The 17,556-nt window shown below is 40.7% G+C and overlaps 2 protein-coding genes across 3 annotated transcripts in view; both read left to right on the top strand.

Annotated features, from left to right (window-relative positions):
• Positions 1-6,831, top strand: part of TMEM62 (transmembrane protein 62) — a 33,631-nt gene extending 26,800 nt beyond the window's left edge. The window contains exons 10-12 of the mRNA XM_043473011.1: positions 1,030-1,134; positions 2,889-3,007; positions 5,977-6,831. Of these exons, the coding sequence (XP_043328946.1) occupies positions 1,030-1,134; positions 2,889-3,007; positions 5,977-6,303 (551 nt within the window). The 3' untranslated portion in view covers positions 6,304-6,831. The remainder of the gene's footprint in view (positions 1-1,029; positions 1,135-2,888; positions 3,008-5,976) is intronic.
• Positions 6,832-6,909: 78 nt separating this feature from the next.
• Positions 6,910-17,196, top strand: CCNDBP1 (cyclin D1 binding protein 1). Of its 2 annotated transcripts, none has more exons than XM_043471435.1 (11): positions 6,910-7,142; positions 7,313-7,372; positions 7,660-7,739; positions 9,492-9,573; positions 10,559-10,655; positions 10,833-10,900; positions 11,462-11,538; positions 11,888-12,168; positions 13,461-13,521; positions 15,586-15,632; positions 15,889-17,196. In XM_043471435.1, the coding sequence occupies exons 1-11, from the start codon at positions 7,034-7,036 to the stop codon at positions 16,001-16,003; spliced, it is 1,077 nt and encodes a 358-aa protein (XP_043327370.1). In that variant the 5' UTR covers positions 6,910-7,033; the 3' UTR covers positions 16,004-17,196. The 2 variants fall into 2 exon arrangements, with proteins under 2 accessions (XP_043327370.1, XP_043327369.1); XM_043471434.1 differs by having other exon boundaries at positions 10,830-10,900.
• The last annotated feature ends 360 nt before the right edge of the window (positions 17,197-17,556 follow it).

The following is a 17,556-nucleotide window of genomic DNA, read 5'->3' as shown; positions in this document are numbered from 1 at the left end:
CGAGTATTTTCTAAAAGTTCCCCCAGGTTATTCTAATGTACGGCCAAAGTAGAGAATCATTGCTTAAAATTTATAGTGTAGCTGCCTCTAAGGCTAAAGAATGATATATTTAAAATAAATAAATAATGATCATGAATGGATACGTGGATCAGTACTTTGAGAAGTACCAGACTAGAAGTACCAGAATAGTAGTTCCCTGTGCTATATAGTTGTTGTTTTTCAGTCACTCACTCATGTCTGACTCTTTGCAACCCTATGGATTGTAGCACGCCAGGCTTCCCTCTCCATCACCAACTCCTGGAGCTTGCTCAAGCTCATGTCCATTGAGTCGGTGAGGCCATCCAACCATCTCATCCTCTGTTGTCCCCTTCTCCTCCTGCCTTCAATCTTTCCCAGTATCAGGGTCTTTTCCAGTGAGTTAGCTCTTCCCAATTTGGAACCAAAACTGCTATGCAGTAGATCCTTGTTGATTATCCCTCTTAAACTTAGTGTGTTGGAATAGGAAATGGCAACCCAGTCTGGTGTTCTTGCCTTGAAAATTCCATGAATGGAAGAGCCTGGTAGGCTGCAGTCTGTGGGGTAGCAAAGAGTCAGACATGGCTGAGCACACACGCATGCACACATTTAGGTTGCTTCCATGTCTTAGCTATTATAAATAGTGCTGCAGTGCACTCAGAACACTGGGTGACCTTTGACATACTTTGATATAACTTTTGGAAGTTTGTACATTCGGATACTAAGTCTCATGGAAAACAAAGACTTGATCATTTTTTGAGCATAGAATATTTGTGTGTGTGTGTGTGTGTGTCTTGCGACTACACCATTGCTTTGAACTTCCTACCTTCTGTAATTCTAAGTGAAATGGGTTACCAGCATTCCTGCCAACTTCTGATTTAAAGTAATGTCATCCATATTACAAATGATTTGCTGAAGATGTAGTAGATAGCCATTGGAAGTCTTCTAGAAAATATTTTAAAGAACCTGAACTTTGAATGTGTTTACTGGAGTTTTCCAATTTATTCTGTTTAGGACCGCTGGGATTTATAAATTTGATGTCATTTTCCCTTCATGTCTTGAGCAAACTGAATATCTCCTACTATTCTGTGTTGTTGCTGACCCTGTATACAGTGTTGGGTAAGTCATTGAGGAAACCTGAGATTGTGGAGAATTCTGCCAAAGAATGTATTGAGAATTTTAACATTAGCCATTTAGGTTCTGGAGAGCACAGTGACTGGCACGTGGCCTCTTCCTTTCCTGGGGCACGAGCTTGGGGGATACAGTAGTCCTTTCCTAACTTAAAGGACATTTAATCAACACCCGGTTAACTTAAGGGTGCTGAGAGGACCATGATGATTAGTATTTGTGTAGAACCATAATAGAAGATAGAAGTTCAGCTTAAATGTCATCTCCTCAGAGCAACCTTTGATCACGTTAAAGCTTTGTCCTCTATTTCACCACACTTTATTTCTCTCATTACTTTGTCAGAATTTATGATTACCTTCTGTGTATGTCATCTCTCCCCTCATTAGACTATGGATTGATGTCTTATCTATCTTGTTCCTCTCTATGCTCAGCAGTAAGCACAATGCCTAGTATGTAGTTGAATGACTCTTCACTACCATGTGACTCCTAAAAACTCAGCTCAAAAGAGAGAAAGTGAGATAAGCAGTGAGTTCAGGCATCTGAGCTCTTCTCATATTAATTATTATACTCAATACTGACAAAATCACTTTAGTCATTTATGGAAACAGAAAGCCCCGTGAGTCTCTTTTTAGCTTTTTATGAATGTTCCTTTAGGAGTTAATATATCTTTAGTCTATATTTTATACTTCTAGTCCATCTTTGGACTTTTATTTCCTCATTAGTTACTCCCACCAGAGAACAGAAAGTAGTTAAATAAAAATATGACTCTTTACAGTTTTGTATAACAAGCTATGGCAGATTCCCCTTTAGAGGTTGGTTTCCTTGTTAGAAGATGGGTTGAGGCTGTTTCAGACACTTGTTTTCCACTAGGACCAAAGCAAGTGATTTGCTTCCTGACTATAAAGGGAAACATTAGAAGAGGAGAAGTTGTTCCATTTTTAAAGGTTGAAACTTAAACTAAGATGTATCTAATGGAGTATATATAATATATATCTGAGAAAATTGCCTGTGACTTTTTAAAGTTGAACTCTACTCTTACCAGCAAATGTTAGTATTGCATTTTGAGAAAGGAAATCTGACTGTCCCTTAATCACTCTTGACAATATAGTAGTTCCAGAAACCTGCACATTGAGAAGGAGCAGTAAATAATAACAGAGTAGAGAAAAGTCATTCTGGCATTGCAGATGAAAAATTAAAATAAAGAAGTGAGTTAAGCTATGAACATGTTAACCCTGAGTATGTAGTTGATGTACAAAGTAAGGATTGTGGGGCAGCAAGACAAGGTTAAAATGCATTCATTAATATTAATAAGAAAGATAAGAAGTACCTTTAAGAATGATTAAAGTGGTTGAAGTCTTACTGCTTAAAGGAGTAAATTTCAGTTATCTGGAAAATTAAGTATGGTGTCTATGGAGTACCTCTTTGCTTCTTAAAGGAAAGTTAATGCATTACTGCAATAGAATCTTCTAAAATTTGTGAATGTACTCCAGTCTGTTTCTGGAATCTATTCCAGATATAGCACTTAGGCAATTTTATAATCTAGAGAAATAGGGTGCAAAAGAGCAAATAATTGGTTACCTGGGATATCGGGTACAACACAGAGATTAACAGAGAAGAAAAGCTATGCAAATAAATGCTTATAGATGACTAGTCTTATATTTCTTCATTAGTCCTAAAATGTATCTTGTGTGTGTAATCAGAGTCATAGTTATATAAATTCCTTTCCTGTCCATTGCCTCTTTCAGGCCCATGGTTTGTTGGTGAAATCATTAAAGGCAAATTGGGCTGCTGCTTTTCCTTTGGAATCTTTGTTGATGGACATTTCCTACAAGGCAGTATAACATTTATAGTTGGAATTCTCCAGGTAAGAATTCAGAAATACAATTTAAGAACATCTTGGTCCTGCTGGATTAATTGCATAACAATTATAAATTAAATCCAAAATCCCAAATTAAATACCACAGATCATGTGTCCTAACTTACCGGCAGGGGAGTCTTTAGTATTTGGTGTTTATTTGTTTTTATAGTGCTTTCCAAGCTCTTTCTTCCACCACTCTTGTAAGCATCTAAAATACATTTTTGGCAGGAAGGTTTATAAGAGGTAAGAGAGGTTTTGGTTGGTTGGTTGCTTCACTGTGCTTTTTCATCTACAAACAGTGAAAGAAGAGACTTATGGTAGAATAAATGATAGACTTCTGAGTAAACCAAAATTGGTTATGATAATGAAGAAGGAAACTATTTCAGAGGGAGGAAAGGGAAAATAGACACACAAGAAAAGTGGATCAGTTACCTAGTGGAAGCTTTCTAGCTATGTCTTAGCAGTTCACTTGTTTATGAAAACACTGATACATTAGGTTTGCATTTGGATTGAGATTTCTTTAGAACAAACAAATAAAAAACCCAGACCTGTAGCAAATCTCTGTAAACAGGTTTGAAAACTGTTTACCTAACAATTTATTTATTGATTGTTCTCACCTAATGGGGCTAATGGATCAAAAATCTGAGGTGATGATCTGAAGTTTTATAAGAGATCCAAAAACATTGTTCAAAATGAGTTCACAGCCTCATAAGAGGACAGTAAAGCATGATCTGCAGGGTTATAGACAGACAAGTAGGGAAGATCTCTGCCTAGCGAACACTGACCACAAGCCAGAATATTTTGTTTAGCAGCATTTCATATGTGACGAGATCCAGGTCTAGTTCAGTTTTCTATTATGTAGATGGAGGCTGTCTCTCAGGAGCATCCTTCAGTTCAGTTCAGTCACTCAGTCGTGTCTGACTCTTTGCAACCCCATGGACTGCAGCACGCCAGGCTTCCCTGTCCATCGCCAACTCCTGGAGCTTGCTCAAACTCATGTCCATCGAATCGGTGATGCCATCCATCTCATCCTCTATCGTCCCTTTCTCCTCCTGCCTTCAGTGTTTCCCAACATCAGGGTCTTTTCCAGTGAGTCAGCTCTTCACCATCAGGCGGCCAAAGTGTTGGAGCTTCAGCTTTCACATCAGTCTTTCAATGAATATTCAGGACTGATTTCCTTTAGGATTGACTGGTTTAATCTCCTTGCAGTCCAAGGGACTCTCAAGAGTCTTCTCCAACACCACAGTTCAAAAGCATCAATTCTTCAGTGCTCAGCTTTCTTTATAGTCCAACTCTAACATACATATACATGACTACTGGAAAAACCATAGCTTTGACAGGAGCTTCCTTATTCCAACTAACCTTTACCAAAAGGTGGGTTTACAATCATATTTTAATAAATAGTATAACAAGAATGGACTTTATGTATCATCTAGGCCCATAGCTCATAAATCTATTATATCTTTGACCTAGACTTCTTCTCTGCACCTCATGTGCCCGTATATACAACTGGCATTTCACATCTTCCTTAGATATCTCACAGGAATCTCAACTTAATATACCTCTAACAGGACCTTTCATTTGTATCCCCAAACCTGTTTCTCCCCAGTTCTTCGCAGTTTAAATAAATTATCTAGGATGCATCTTAAGTTCTTCCCCTTCCCTCACACTTTTTATCTAGTTCATCAGCAAGTAGCACTGTCCGTGTCTTGAATCCACCACTTTTCTCTGTCACCGTTACCACCACTCTTACCTAATCATATTTCTTTATTAAAAAAAAATTATTTGGCTGTGTCAGGCCCTAATTGCAGCATGCAAGATCTTCATTGCATCATGAGGGATCTCTCCTTGCAGCACTTGGGCGCTCTAGTTGTTGTGCTTGGGCTCTGGAGCATATGCACTCAGTAGTTGAGGTGCATGGGCCTAGTTGCTCCATGGCATATGGGATTCTTAGCTCCCCAACCAGGGATCAAACCCACATCCCCTGCATTGCAAGGTGGATTCTTGCAGTGAATCAGGGGGACCAGGGAAGTACCTAATAATTATTTCTTGCCTGGGCTACTGCAGTAACCCCCTAACTGGTTTCCCGTTGTTGCTGTTGTCTCCCTATTGTCAGTTAAAACTCTTAAAGCAGATCAGTGACATGATCTGGGTCCTGCTGACTGCCCCAAATTCCACCTACCTTATCATGCTCCAGGCCAACAGGAGGGTAATGGGAGACGGGCCCATCTCTGGGCTTTTCATTTGTTCTTCTGCCTGGAATGCTCTTCCACTGACTCATTTCTGTCCTTCAGACCTCAGAGAGCCCATCTCCCGTTGCTCTGTAACCAGCTATTTTCTTCATTGAAATTATCACCATCTGTAATTATCTTCCCCCTCCTCTTTTTTGGGGGGTGGGTTTCCTCTTCTCTGTAGTAGAATGTAAGCTGTCTGAAGCATCTTTTCTGACTTGTTCATCAGTGTGTCCCTTGCCTAGAGCCTTGCTCAGTGCCTGCCACATAATGAGTGCTCAATAATTATTTGGTGAATGAAAACTCATATTGTAGTTATGGTTGGATTATAAATGTTAAATCTTCTAGTTTGTATTCCAGTATTCATTATGTTACTTCAATTACAAATGGAAAGTAAAGAAAAAATATTGATATCCAAGTTCCCCCCCTCACTCTGCCAAAAAAAAAAAAAAAAGAGTACTGTATATATGTATGTGTGTGTGTGTTTGTACATAGACATATATATTCATTTCTACCTTAGACATTTGAGGGCTTCAACAGAAATGAAATGACACTTGCCTTTAAGATGAACAAAAGGATGCAAGCAAATAAACAACTAATGACACAAGTGTAATTAAGGCATAAAGGATCAGGTAACCTCCAAGAGAGAAAGCAACATATTTCTAGGAGCCACCAATAATGTGCTAGTGAGACCTGACCCCACCAGGGCTTAATAAGCTAATGGTTCCGTTCTGTTCTTTCCAGCTGGTGTTTTTTAACATCCCCTTGATGGTTTACCTGTGTTGGATTTTGCTGCAGCGGTGCTTTGGCCACAGCTTCAGGTCTCATCTCCGTCAAGGAAAATACTTGAAAATTATACCTGTTCACCTACTTATGTTACTGCTATACATCTGGCATATTTATTCCTGCTACTTTCTCCATATGACATATGGCACCCTAGCTTTATTACTGTCTCCTTTACGGACCTGGTTGACACTGGCAACACCTGTTCTCATTCGTTGTGTTTGGTCGCTGAACTCTGCTGAGCTTGGAGCCTTCATGGTTCGGCTAAAAAGCCACTTGAGCTCCTGAAGTCTGTATGTCCTCATCCACCTCTGTAGCCCAGGCCTCTGCCTCAGCAGCAGGCGGAAAGCCAGTATTGACGGGCAAACTTCAGGGAGCTGCTGTTCCTTGGACACCTGGGAGTTGGGGGGTTACCTACTACTGATTCTTGCAGAATGGACTGCAGAAAGTTCTCTATATAATGCCATGATTCCTTCCTTCCCCAAGAAGATAAAGGGTTGATTTACTTTTATGAAGAGAAAGCCTTTATCTAGGACATCCACAGGGCAGGGGCTGGTGGATATGGGAGTATCTGAGGCCCACTCAGTGTGTTTTTTAGTTACCTCATGTAAAGTACCTAGCACAGTGTCTGGAACTTGGCAGCCTGTAAGGAGGCCACTTTAGGGACAGAGAACGTGCAAACTTGGACCTGCCCCTGACTACCCTTGATTAGTTCCTAGTCCCTCTTTTCAACAGGATTATGGGCTCTCTGCTTCCTCAGTCGGGGGTGTTTTCAACTAATCAAATACCAATAAATGAATGATGATTAAGAAATAACTCGATCTGGGTCTTGCCTGTGTCGCTAGGAGCGAGAGTGAGGCGGGGCTTTTGAGAGCGGAAGGGGCGTGGCTGGGCTTCCGAGGCGCGGCAGGTTGTTGCCGGAAGCGAACCTGCGGCCTGGAAGAGGAGCTGAGACAGCAGTGCGGCTCCGGAAGCTGCTGCGGGGGCTTACTCTGCTGGCTCCTAACGCGGTGCTGAGATGGAGAGCGCAGCTGTAACTGCAGCCCCAGACCCCACCCTGGATCCGCCTCTGGAGCAGCTTCGGCACCTAGCCGGGGAGCTGCGGGGGCTGCTTCCCGGAGTGCGGGGTGAGCTGACGTAGTGGGGACGGCCGACCGCAGGGGCGGGCTTGGGTGGGAGGGAGCCAGGCCTTGGTGGCGGCGGCGGGTCCGGGCAGAGGAGGTGGGGCCGGGAGGTCGTTCCGCTTACCTGTGCTCTTTCGTTTGTCGCCGCCCGGCCCACACCCCGCACCCGCTAGTCGGCGAAGCCCAGGAAACCACCAAGGAGTTTGATCGGGAGGCCTTTTGGAGAAGACTCAGTGAGTGCCTCTCCTATTGGAGACTGCTGTCTCTCCTCTCTTCCCTACTCCTTTCCTTCCCGCTTCGCCCCGCCCCAGCCTCTCTGCGGGGATACTCCTACTTACCTATCCTTGGTACCTCCGAGATTGAAATATAAAACACTGATTTTTGGAGGTGTTTTTGAGACGTCTCAGCGGGCAGGGGTGGAGAGGGAACGCATTATCTTCAAAGTCCGTGCAGCCGTTGCAGCCTTGTCCTTTTGGCACTAACATATTGGCCTTGCCCCCTGCTCTGTCACCCCACCCAGATGAGGCAGCTGTGACAGTGTCAAGGGAAGCCACGACTCTGACCGTAGCCTTCTCTCGACTTCCACTGCCATCTCCACAGGTGGGCGTCACTTTTCTAGAATTCTTGTGCTGCTTCAGTATTCCTTCGGAAGCCTCTCATTTTCTTTCCACCGTTTACACTCAAATCTGGGGATTTAATTTCCTCGTCTGTCGAGTAAGATGAAGGTTCTCACACCACAGGATTGTTCTGAAGATCAAACTGTCGAATGCAGTAGTTGTCATGGGGTAGATGGCTCTTCTAAATATTGGTTCATTCTGAAGTTCATCCTGGTTATTTCCTTTTTGACATTTTTTTCAAGTACTTTCTATTTGCTAAGTGTTTTCACATACATGATCCCTTTCTGACAGATGAACAGGCAGGCTCAGAGGCTCAGGTTAAGGTAGATAAGTAGTGGAGCTAGGTCTTAAATTAGGTTCTCTCTGATGTTTGAGCTCCATCTTTTCTATCATACTACATAATACTCTTTTGTACAGAATTATGTTTATACTTAATAATGTAGACAGTATAAGTTTCAAAAGATATCAAAGTTAAATGTGCTAAAAAGTTTATATCTCCTGTCTCTGGTACCTTTTGTATTATTCCATGTATATGCTATGCATATCCACACTTAAGTGCATATGGTTTCTTCTTTTTATACAAGTGATAAAAGTTTCTGTTGAGAAATCAGCTGGTAACCTTATGGGAGTTCTCTTGTATGTTATCTGTCACTTTTCCCTTGTTGCTTTTAATATTTTATCTTTGTCTTTAATTTTTGTCAGTTTGATTACTCTGTACATGATCAGGACAGTGGTTTTTTCATTCGTAGATGAAAAATTAGAATATGGCTTTATATGAATTATATTTGAATCACAATTGCTTTCATAGGATCTCAGCACATTAATTCTGCCAAAGAATGGGTTTGTTTTGTTTTTTTTTAATTCCAGTCCTTACAACGTGGTATTTTAACAAAATTATATGTTTGGATGTTGAAACAATGTCAAATTGACATAAAAGTTTCTAAGTATTCTCAATCGTTGTACCTATCCATCTCAGATTGGTAACAGATCATTTATGGACTGGCACCAATCTGTAGATCATATTTTGCATAGCACTGACTTGGAATTTAGCAGAGCAGTGAGGACAAGGAAGATAAGGGAAAGCCAGTGATTGCCTAGAAGGAAAATAGTCAACATTGAGCATTGTAAAGTCCATGCTAATTTCCTTTAGGTATACTGAGATTCTGTTAGAGACAGACAGACAGAGACAGACACAGAGGCAGAGAGATAGACAACTGGTTAATGGTCTAAGATAGAGCTGACAACTTTTCTGTAAAGGGCCAGATAGTAAACATTTTAGGCTTTGCGGTCCAGCTATTCCACTCTGCCTCTGTAGCGCGAATACTATTATAGACAATATGTAAACGCATGAGTGTGGCTGTGTCCCAGAAACATTTTATTTGCAAAAACTGGCAGTGAGCCTGATTGGGCCCTTGGGCTCTAGTTTACCAACTCCTGGTCTAAGATATGGTGAATATCTCAAAGCTAATCACAGATATCTTGGGATATAGAGTATCAGGGATGTTTTTCCTACAGTTTCTTCATGTCTTACTGAGTTTCTGCTCAGTATCTGGTATCCAGCTAACTCCTCCCTGGTAGGTGATGAGAACAGCACAGGGCCTGGTGCATAATAGGACTTCAGAAAATGTTTGATGATGCCGTACAGATGTCTGCTCTTTTCCCCTGTAGATGGCTTGACCACATCGATCTAATCCATTTCTTTTTCTCTTTCTGAAATTGGTTTATCATCTCATAGGAAACCCAGAGGTTCTGTGAACAAGTGCATGCTGCCATCAAGGCAATTATTGCAGTGTACTCTTTGTTTCCCAAGGATCAGGGTAAGCCACTCCATACACATAAGTGTTCAGTTTATGGGGTAGATCTTTGCTAATGTAACAGCTTATGTCCTGAGAATTTTACCTTTTCCTCAATTTGAGCATGTAATGTAACTTTGTCCCATTAAGTGCAGTCAAAGGTAGTTATATAAGTGACCTCCATAAGTAAGCCTTTGTGCTAAAGTTCAGATACTGTGTTCTCATGTCCCCTGCCTTACCTGACTCTTAACGTTTTTAATTTTCACTGGCTTCTCTGTCTCCTAACGCATTATAATCACCACAGATACTGCTTGGTTATCAGTGCCATCCCCAAGCTCCTCCTCCTGATCACATGCTGTTTCTGAGCTCCCTTATAGGTTAAGTGGCCCCCAGCTCTGCCTGTATATTCGTGTCTTGATTATTATTAGGTTACAATTATAAATGAATAAATGTCTCATGGATCTTCAGGGTTACTCATGTGGTTTAAACTTGAAGTGTTTTATCCACAAATGTCAAGAAATCACTATTGTAAAAAATATTTATTATTTTATTTATTTGGCTGTGCCAGGTCTTAGTTGCGGCAGGCATGCTCTTCAGTCTTTGTTATGGCATGCAGGGTCTTTAGTTGCAGCATGTGAACTCTAAGTTGTGGCATGTAGGATCTAGCTACCTGACCAGAGGTTGAACCCTGGCCCCTGTGTTGGCAGTGTAGAGTCTTAGCCACTGGACCACCAGGAAAGTCCCAAGAAACTACTTTTTAATGAATGAATACATGCTGTCATGGAATGATTTTGTTTCAGATCTCTTTTGGATAATACCACTAAGGAATGGTGGGAGGAGCAAGCAAATGACATGGGGATATACATAAGACCTGGGTTTTGTGTTGGCACTCCAGTTAAAGCATGTGGGTGCACATTACCTCAAATTCTGTAGAGCTTAGATTCTCGGGAAGACTTTCCAGACTTCTGGAAAGACGAACAGGCTGCTTAGTCTTTGGGTCTGGCTACAGGCATCACCCTGCGAAAGCTGGTGCGGAGCGCCACTCTGGACATCGTGGATGACATGGCTCAGCTTGTGGAAGCACTTTACATCAATCCAGCCCAGAGGTAGTGATGCCACAGCTGGAGTTATTGGGTAATGGGGTTCTTTGCTTCTGGGGGGGGGGGGAAAGTCATTTTAACAGCATAGTTACTGATAACTGAGATTAATGACCAGCAGGAAGGTCCTTTGTAGGAGACAGGAACCCAGGTTATTGATATATCCTTATTGATTCCTTTCAGCAGCCCTGAGAACCTGATTTCCTACAACAGTGTCTGGGATGCGTGCCAACGTGTACCTCAGATCCCAAAAGGTGGGTGAGAGTGGAAAGTAGACATTGACCCTGCTGGCCAAAGCTGACAGACACATCTAGATGCCAGTTTTGTAGTATGTGTGTATTGTGAAATAGGTCTAGTTTATCACCAACATGAAAAGATAGGTGTTAATTCTTTTTGTCAGTCTTTTTAGTTCACATAACTTCTAAACTCAAACAACCTCTGGCTGTGGCTCTGTCTCTTGTTGAACAGATGTGGTTTTCTCTTCTGGTCCTGCCCCAGGGGCAGTATTTTGGGGACGCTGAAGCAGTTATGGGATAGAGCCTGCTAGGCCAAGAGCAGTGGTCATCCAAGGGTACCTTGCTGAGAAACATCATGTGACCATTGTATTTCTTCCTATGGTGAATGACAGAAAGCTTTTTAGCCCCCCTGCCTGGGCACCCAGAGGATGTATATAAGAAGAATTTTACATTCAACTGCTGCCCTTGTTTACTGTCTTTGGCACTCTCTTCAGATGAGAATGCTGTTGCTTTTTGCAGACTTAAGAGAATTGTCAGGATTCTCCATTAACTGTAGTGCTTCTGATTCTTCACTCATAGATAACAAAGCTGCAGCCCTTTCAGTGCTGACAAAGAGTGTGGATCTTGTGAAGGATGCACATGAGGAGATGGAGCAGGTGAGAGGACCTCTTTCTTTGATGGTCATTGGAAGGCCACTCTATGTCTAGTAGATGAGGATTGGTTATAAAGAGAGAAGATGTGTTAAGTGTGGACCACATGGGTCCCCCCTCACTCCCATCCTCCATCACCCATCTTCTCCCGCCCCGTGTGGGGGTGTGATTTGTACCATTCCTGTCTGTTCCATTGCTGCACTAGGAGAGTTAGAACAGCATGTGTGAGATGATTCAGCTCTGTAGCCATTTAGGGAAATAGCTGGCTGAAGTTTGGGGACAACTCAGACATGATGCTAAAAGTATTAATACTTTTTTTTTTCCTGGCATTCACATATATCATCTTGTATCTTAGGCTGTGGAAGAATGTGACCCTTACTGTGGCCTCTTGAATGACATTGAGGAGGACAGCTCTGACAACCATGTTGGTGAGGAGGATATATTGGGATGTCCAAACAATCGGGATTCATATTGGTCAGAGGAAGACCAGGAGCTCATAATCCCATGCCTTGCACTGGCGAGAGCATCCAAAGCCTGCCTGAAGAAAATCCGGCTCTCAGTGGCAGAGAACGGAAAGAAGGATCAGGTGGCCCAGCTGGATGACATTGTGGACATTTCTGATGAGATCAGCCCTAGGTAAGCGTGACCTCCACTCAAAACATCCAGGCAGCAGCATTCTGATCTCAACTTGTGCTGTCGCCTGAAGGTTTTTCCCCATCTTTTTGTTTTGAAAGTTTTCAAACCTGTTGGAAGGGTTAAAAAGTATTCTAGTGAGTACCTGTACTTCCATCTAGGTTCACCTGTTGTTCACTTTTTTTTTCTGTATTGGTTTATTTCTCTGTAATTAGATGTGCCTTTTTAAAAACTGAAATAGATGTGCTATTTTTATCCCTGAACCATTTGTGAGTAAGTTGCAGACATCAGTGATGTTTCCCCTGAATATTTCAGCATGTATTTCCTAAGAACAAACAGTTTTACTCTTAGTATTACATTTAAGAAATTTACATTGAATATGTGTTTGTTTGTGTTAGTTGCTTAGTCGCCTCCGACTCTTTGCAACCCTGTGGACTATAGCCTGCCAGGCTTCTCTGTCCATGGAATTCTCCAGGCAAGAATACTGGAGTGGGTTGCCATTCCCTGACGATAAAGATTATACTGAATATAATAATATTATCTAATATTCAGATTTCCCCAGTTGTCTCCAAAACATCTTCTATAGCTTTTTTGTTTGTTTGTTTAATTCAGGGTTCTGTCAAGGGGTCATACTGCATTTGGTTGTCTTCTCTTTTGGTATCTTGTAACTAAAATAGCCCCTGTCCTTTTTTAGCTTTTTTCATCATTGACATTTAAAAATTTTTTTTAAATTTTCTTGACATTTTTAAAGAATCCAAGTCAGTTGCATTGTAGAATATCCAGCAATCTGGATTCATGTGATTGTTTTCTCATAATTATATTCAGGTTAAACATTTTTTGGCAAGAATATCACTTAGTTGAGTGTTTCATGCTTTTCATTGCATCATATTGGAGAGGCACATGGTATTAGTTTGTCCTGTTTCTGGTGGTACAGCACTAGCTTGATTGCTTGATTAAAGTGGTGCCTACTTTAGTGGCATTCAGGGATGAACCCTGCCTATATCAGTTATTAAACTTATGGTTTCAGATCCTAACATTTTAAACTGAATTAATAATGTCCCATCCTACTGGCCAAGGGAGTTCCCCTCCACCCTCAACTTCTTAGTAAAACAGGGTATGTATGTGTTCCATCAATACCAGTTGAATTGGTTATTTATTGGTTGCCCAGTTTAAGGAACTGATGCATTTCTGGGAATTATTTCCTCACTCATTGCATCCTTAGTTGTGTCCTGGAGACCACCTAGCTGAGCTTTGTTCCTTCTTGGTTAATGGTTATTTTTTCTTTCTCCCTTCAGTGTGGATGATTTGGCTCTGAGCATATACCCACCTGTGTGCCCTCTGACTGTGCGAATCAGCGTAAGTACTGGCTTTGAGGGAATAGCTGCAGACCTAATTGGTAGAATTTCAGTAATCACTGATATTTCCTTAAACTGTGGGGAATATGTTTATTTGTTACACTTGGAGGCAAGTACAATGTGTTTATGCTTGATAAATATTTGTTGAATTTGAATCTGATAGCAATGAGCTCCGATAGTACTCTCTCTTCCATAACCACTTGGGTAATCATTTAGAAAAACCCAAAGACCTTAGAGGGGATTCCTAGGTGGTGCTAGCGGTAAAGAACGCACCTGCCAATGCAGGAGACGTAAGAGACATGGTTTGATCCCTGGGTCAGGAAGATCCTTTGGAGGAGGGCATGGCAACCCACTCCATTATTCTTGCCTGGTGAATCCTGTGGATGGAGAAGCCTGGCAGGCTACAGTTTATAGGTCCGCAAAGAGTCAGACACAGCTGAAGTGACTTAGCATGCACGCACCCAAAGACCTTAGAAAACCATGCCTTGAGAGAAAGTGTTAATTATTACAGTGCTTTAGGATTCTTTCAACGTGAAGTTACAAGTTTCTAATTTCCAGTATTTTCCAGAAAATTTCCAGAAAATTTCTAATTTTCCAGGCCAAAATAGGTGTTTAGAAACATACTCTATTCTAATATCGACATATTATGTGATTTAACCATGAGTGGTCATGAAGGGTTAAGCTCTTTATATAAATCTGATTTTATTGTTTTCTTTGAAGTCCTAGGTCCTGTGCTAAGAGTGCTGTTCTCTTTTTTTTTCTTTTAATAAACTTTAAGTTATTATGTCTCATTTTATTGGAAAGAGAAGTAAAATTGCAGATAGCTTATATTTTACCATCAGATGTATCAGTCCTAATAATATTTGGTAAATTAGATAGTGGAAATTATTAATAGAGTCATCAAATGTATCTTCACAATGTGGAAACACCTTGGAGTAGAATTAGGATCCTTTTGGACATTAACTTTTTTTTTCACATTCACTTTTAAAAAATTGACTTCTGAAGAAATAAACATCCTTAGTAATACGCCATGTCAGTTACCCTAAAAGCAGTTTTAAGGAATGCATGGTATATTGGTAGCATACATACATCTTTATGTTATCTTGTTATTGGTATTCTTAAAATTTTAAGTTTTTTAAAAAAAACCCAGTTGTTTCTGCTGTATATATCTGGAACTATCAGCAGTTAGGACAAATTTAGGTTATATTTTTCCTTTTTTTTGTTTTCTTTAAAATTTAAATATAAAAAAGCTTATAAATATGCTATGGCAGCAGTATTAATAAGATTTTGCTAGATAGAAAAGAGTCCATGATCCTGCCACCTAATCAACATTTTTGTTTTTGACTGTTTCCTCCAAGGTTTTTTTTAAAATGACTTATTATTTGAGTATTAAAATACTATAATATTTTAACTCTCCTCCTTCCTTTTTTCTCACTTTCACTTTTTAAAAATTGACTTCTTGTCCCAGCTGCTGATAGTTCAGGATATATAGCAGAAACAACTTTTGTTTTTTTTTTTTAACTTACAGAATTTTAAGAATACCAGTGACAAAATAACATGAGGATGTATGAATGCTACCAATGTACCATGCATTCCTTAAAATTGTTTCTAGGGTAACTGACATGACAAATTGCTAAAGATGTTTATTTCTTAAGAAGTCAGTTTTTAAAAAGTGAATGTAAAAAAAAGGGGGGGAAGAGAGCTAAAGTATTAAATATTCTAATACTCAAGTAAAATATTTTAGCTCTCCCCGCACCCCCCCCCTTTTTTCCTCCTTTCTGTGTTTTACCTCCTTTCCTTTTTTTTCCGCTAAATATTTGTTTTATTTGTTTGGCTGTGCTGAGTTTTAGCTGTGCCCCGAAGTATCTTGGGTCTTTGTTGTGGCATACAGGATCTTTTAGTTGTGGCCTGTGGGGTCCACTTCCCTGACCAGAGATTGAACCCAGGCTGCCTGCACTGGGGGCTCAGAGTCCCAGCCACTGGACCTCCAGGGAAGTCCTCTCTCCTTTCCTTTTTGTGGCAGGGCTCAGGGTGAGTAACTTCTCTTGTTTCTTTTTTTTTCTAGTCTGCAAAACTTGTATCCGTTTTAAAGAAGGCACTTGAAATAACAAAGTGAGTATGAAGACTTATCCCCAAGTAGCTTTTGGAGAATAAGCCTGTACAGCCATTCTTAACTTCCAAACCCCCATTTCAAAGAGTAGAAAGTGAGTGTAGTGTTTTCTTTCAGCTTTGCTTATGGAGCAGCTGAGTTTCTGCAGAGAAACTTGCCCTCTTTTATTGTAGTTTTCCCTATGCTCCCTTTTGAGGATAGGTCTTTTCCTTGACAGTATAATAAATTTAACTTCTCTTTTTCCCATTGCATTCACAGAGCAAGTCATGTGACCCCACAGCCAGAAGATAGTTGGATTCCTTTACTTATTAATGCTGTTGATCATTGCATGAATAGAATCAAAGAACTCACTCAGAATGAAGTTGAATCATGAATTTTCAGGCTCATTTGAACTCTTTTCTCTTTCTTATTGTCATAGCTGAGCTCTGATGTCTGCTTTTAGAATGGAGCTGGGATGCTTTCTGGATTGGGAGTTCCTGTTTATACTTATTAAGAGACACAATTATCAAAGTTTGGTGATTAGGCCAAACTGGCAATTATTTATAAACCATATGAGTATGATATATTTTTCTGTGCTAGATGCAAAAGGCAATTACATGAGTTTTTGTTATTCAGTTGCCTCTCAGAGATCCCTGGGGAAGCTGCCTTATTCCCTATTCAATAAAATGTGTCATTGTCAAAGATATATTTTAGCATGTTACTGAATATAGTTCTTCTTACCAGCAAGTTCTTTTGAATGTTATTCCAGTTTGTTCCATTACTCTATTGGTATTGAAGGGCTTCCTCAATGGCTCAGCAGTGAAGAATCTGCCTGCAATGCAGGAGACGCAGGAGACAAGGTTCAATCCCTGGGTTGGGAAGATCTACTGGAGAAGGAAATGGCAACCCACTCCAGTATTCTTGCCTGAAAAATCCTGTGGACAGAGGAGCCTCACAACTGAGCACACACGAGAGAGTTCTGTTGGTATTGAGCTTGTGAAAATTTTTAAGTGTGTTAGTTGCTCAGTCACGTCTGACTCTTTGCAACCCCGTAGACTATAGCCTGCCAGGCTCCTCTGTCTTAGCGATTTTTTAGGCAAGAGTACTGGAGTGGTTTGCCATTTCCTTTTCCAGGGGATCTTCCCAACCCAGAGATCAAACCTGAGTCTCTCATTTCTCCTGCATTGCCAGGGAGTTTCTTTACTAGTGCCACCTGGGAAGCTGGAAAATTAATAAAGTGAAACCTTATTTAAAATGGAGTTGAGAGGCCAGAAGGAGGAGCTCTCACACAGTGTTACTCTAGGTAAATAGCAGGAGGGATTGTCAATTATAGATAGGAATGTACACCTATAGATAGGTGTACATTTTATCTCCTACAGGAAATAGACCCTAGCTACTAAGCTAATGAGAGCCCCTCACCCTGAACTCTCGCTTTCCTCCATGAAATTTTGTTCAAAAACAACTGCTCCCAACTTCCTCCCTTTCCCTCCTCTCTTTGTGGGACTTGGCTGTGGCTTTTACTGTAGCTGGTTTGACCTTAATTGCAGTTGTTTGTTGTTCCCAAATAAACCTGTTTTGCTGGTAAAATAACTGGCTGTTTCATTTTTTAGGTCAACAAGCTCAGTTGTTAGGTTTGTTCACTGTATTGAACAGACTTATTTTCCTTATACATATTTACATTGTTCTGTTTTGTATTGCCTGTCCCCAAATGTAAGTACAAAATTTTTATAAATCAAAAATTTTTGAATGTATAAGAGAGCTTATATAATATTAAGGGCCTCTTCAGTTAATTCTTTTGCAAAACCATCACCAGTTAATTATATTTTTGCATCAGTCTGGAAGATCACGTATTGGAAAGCAAGGTAAACCTGGAAAGTAACATCTTAGGAAGCAGGGTATACAGTGCTATACCTGACTAGGCCTTATGCGTGTCCTGCAGGTCTCCAC

This window comes from Cervus canadensis, chromosome 6 (assembly GCF_019320065.1).
Source record: "Cervus canadensis isolate Bull #8, Minnesota chromosome 6, ASM1932006v1, whole genome shotgun sequence".
Taxonomy (NCBI): domain Eukaryota; kingdom Metazoa; phylum Chordata; class Mammalia; order Artiodactyla; family Cervidae; genus Cervus; species Cervus canadensis.
Note: the sequence above shows the minus strand (reverse complement) of the source record. Positions and strands in the feature narration are given on the sequence as shown.

What these genes read in the sequence shown, in the direction of transcription:
- CCNDBP1 (XM_043471434.1), top strand. Translation starts at nt 7,034, where the DNA reads ATGGAGAGCGCAGCTGTAACTGCAGCCCCAGACCCCACCCTGGATCCG. An exon ending in GGCCTTTTGGAGAAGACTCA is followed by an intron (nt 7,373 to 7,659) that starts GTGAGTGCCTCT and finishes CACCCCACCCAG; the next exon opens with ATGAGGCAGCTGTGACAGTG. An exon ending in CTCTGACTGTGCGAATCAGC is followed by an intron (nt 13,522 to 15,585) that starts GTAAGTACTGGC and finishes TTTTTTTTCTAG; the next exon opens with TCTGCAAAACTTGTATCCGT.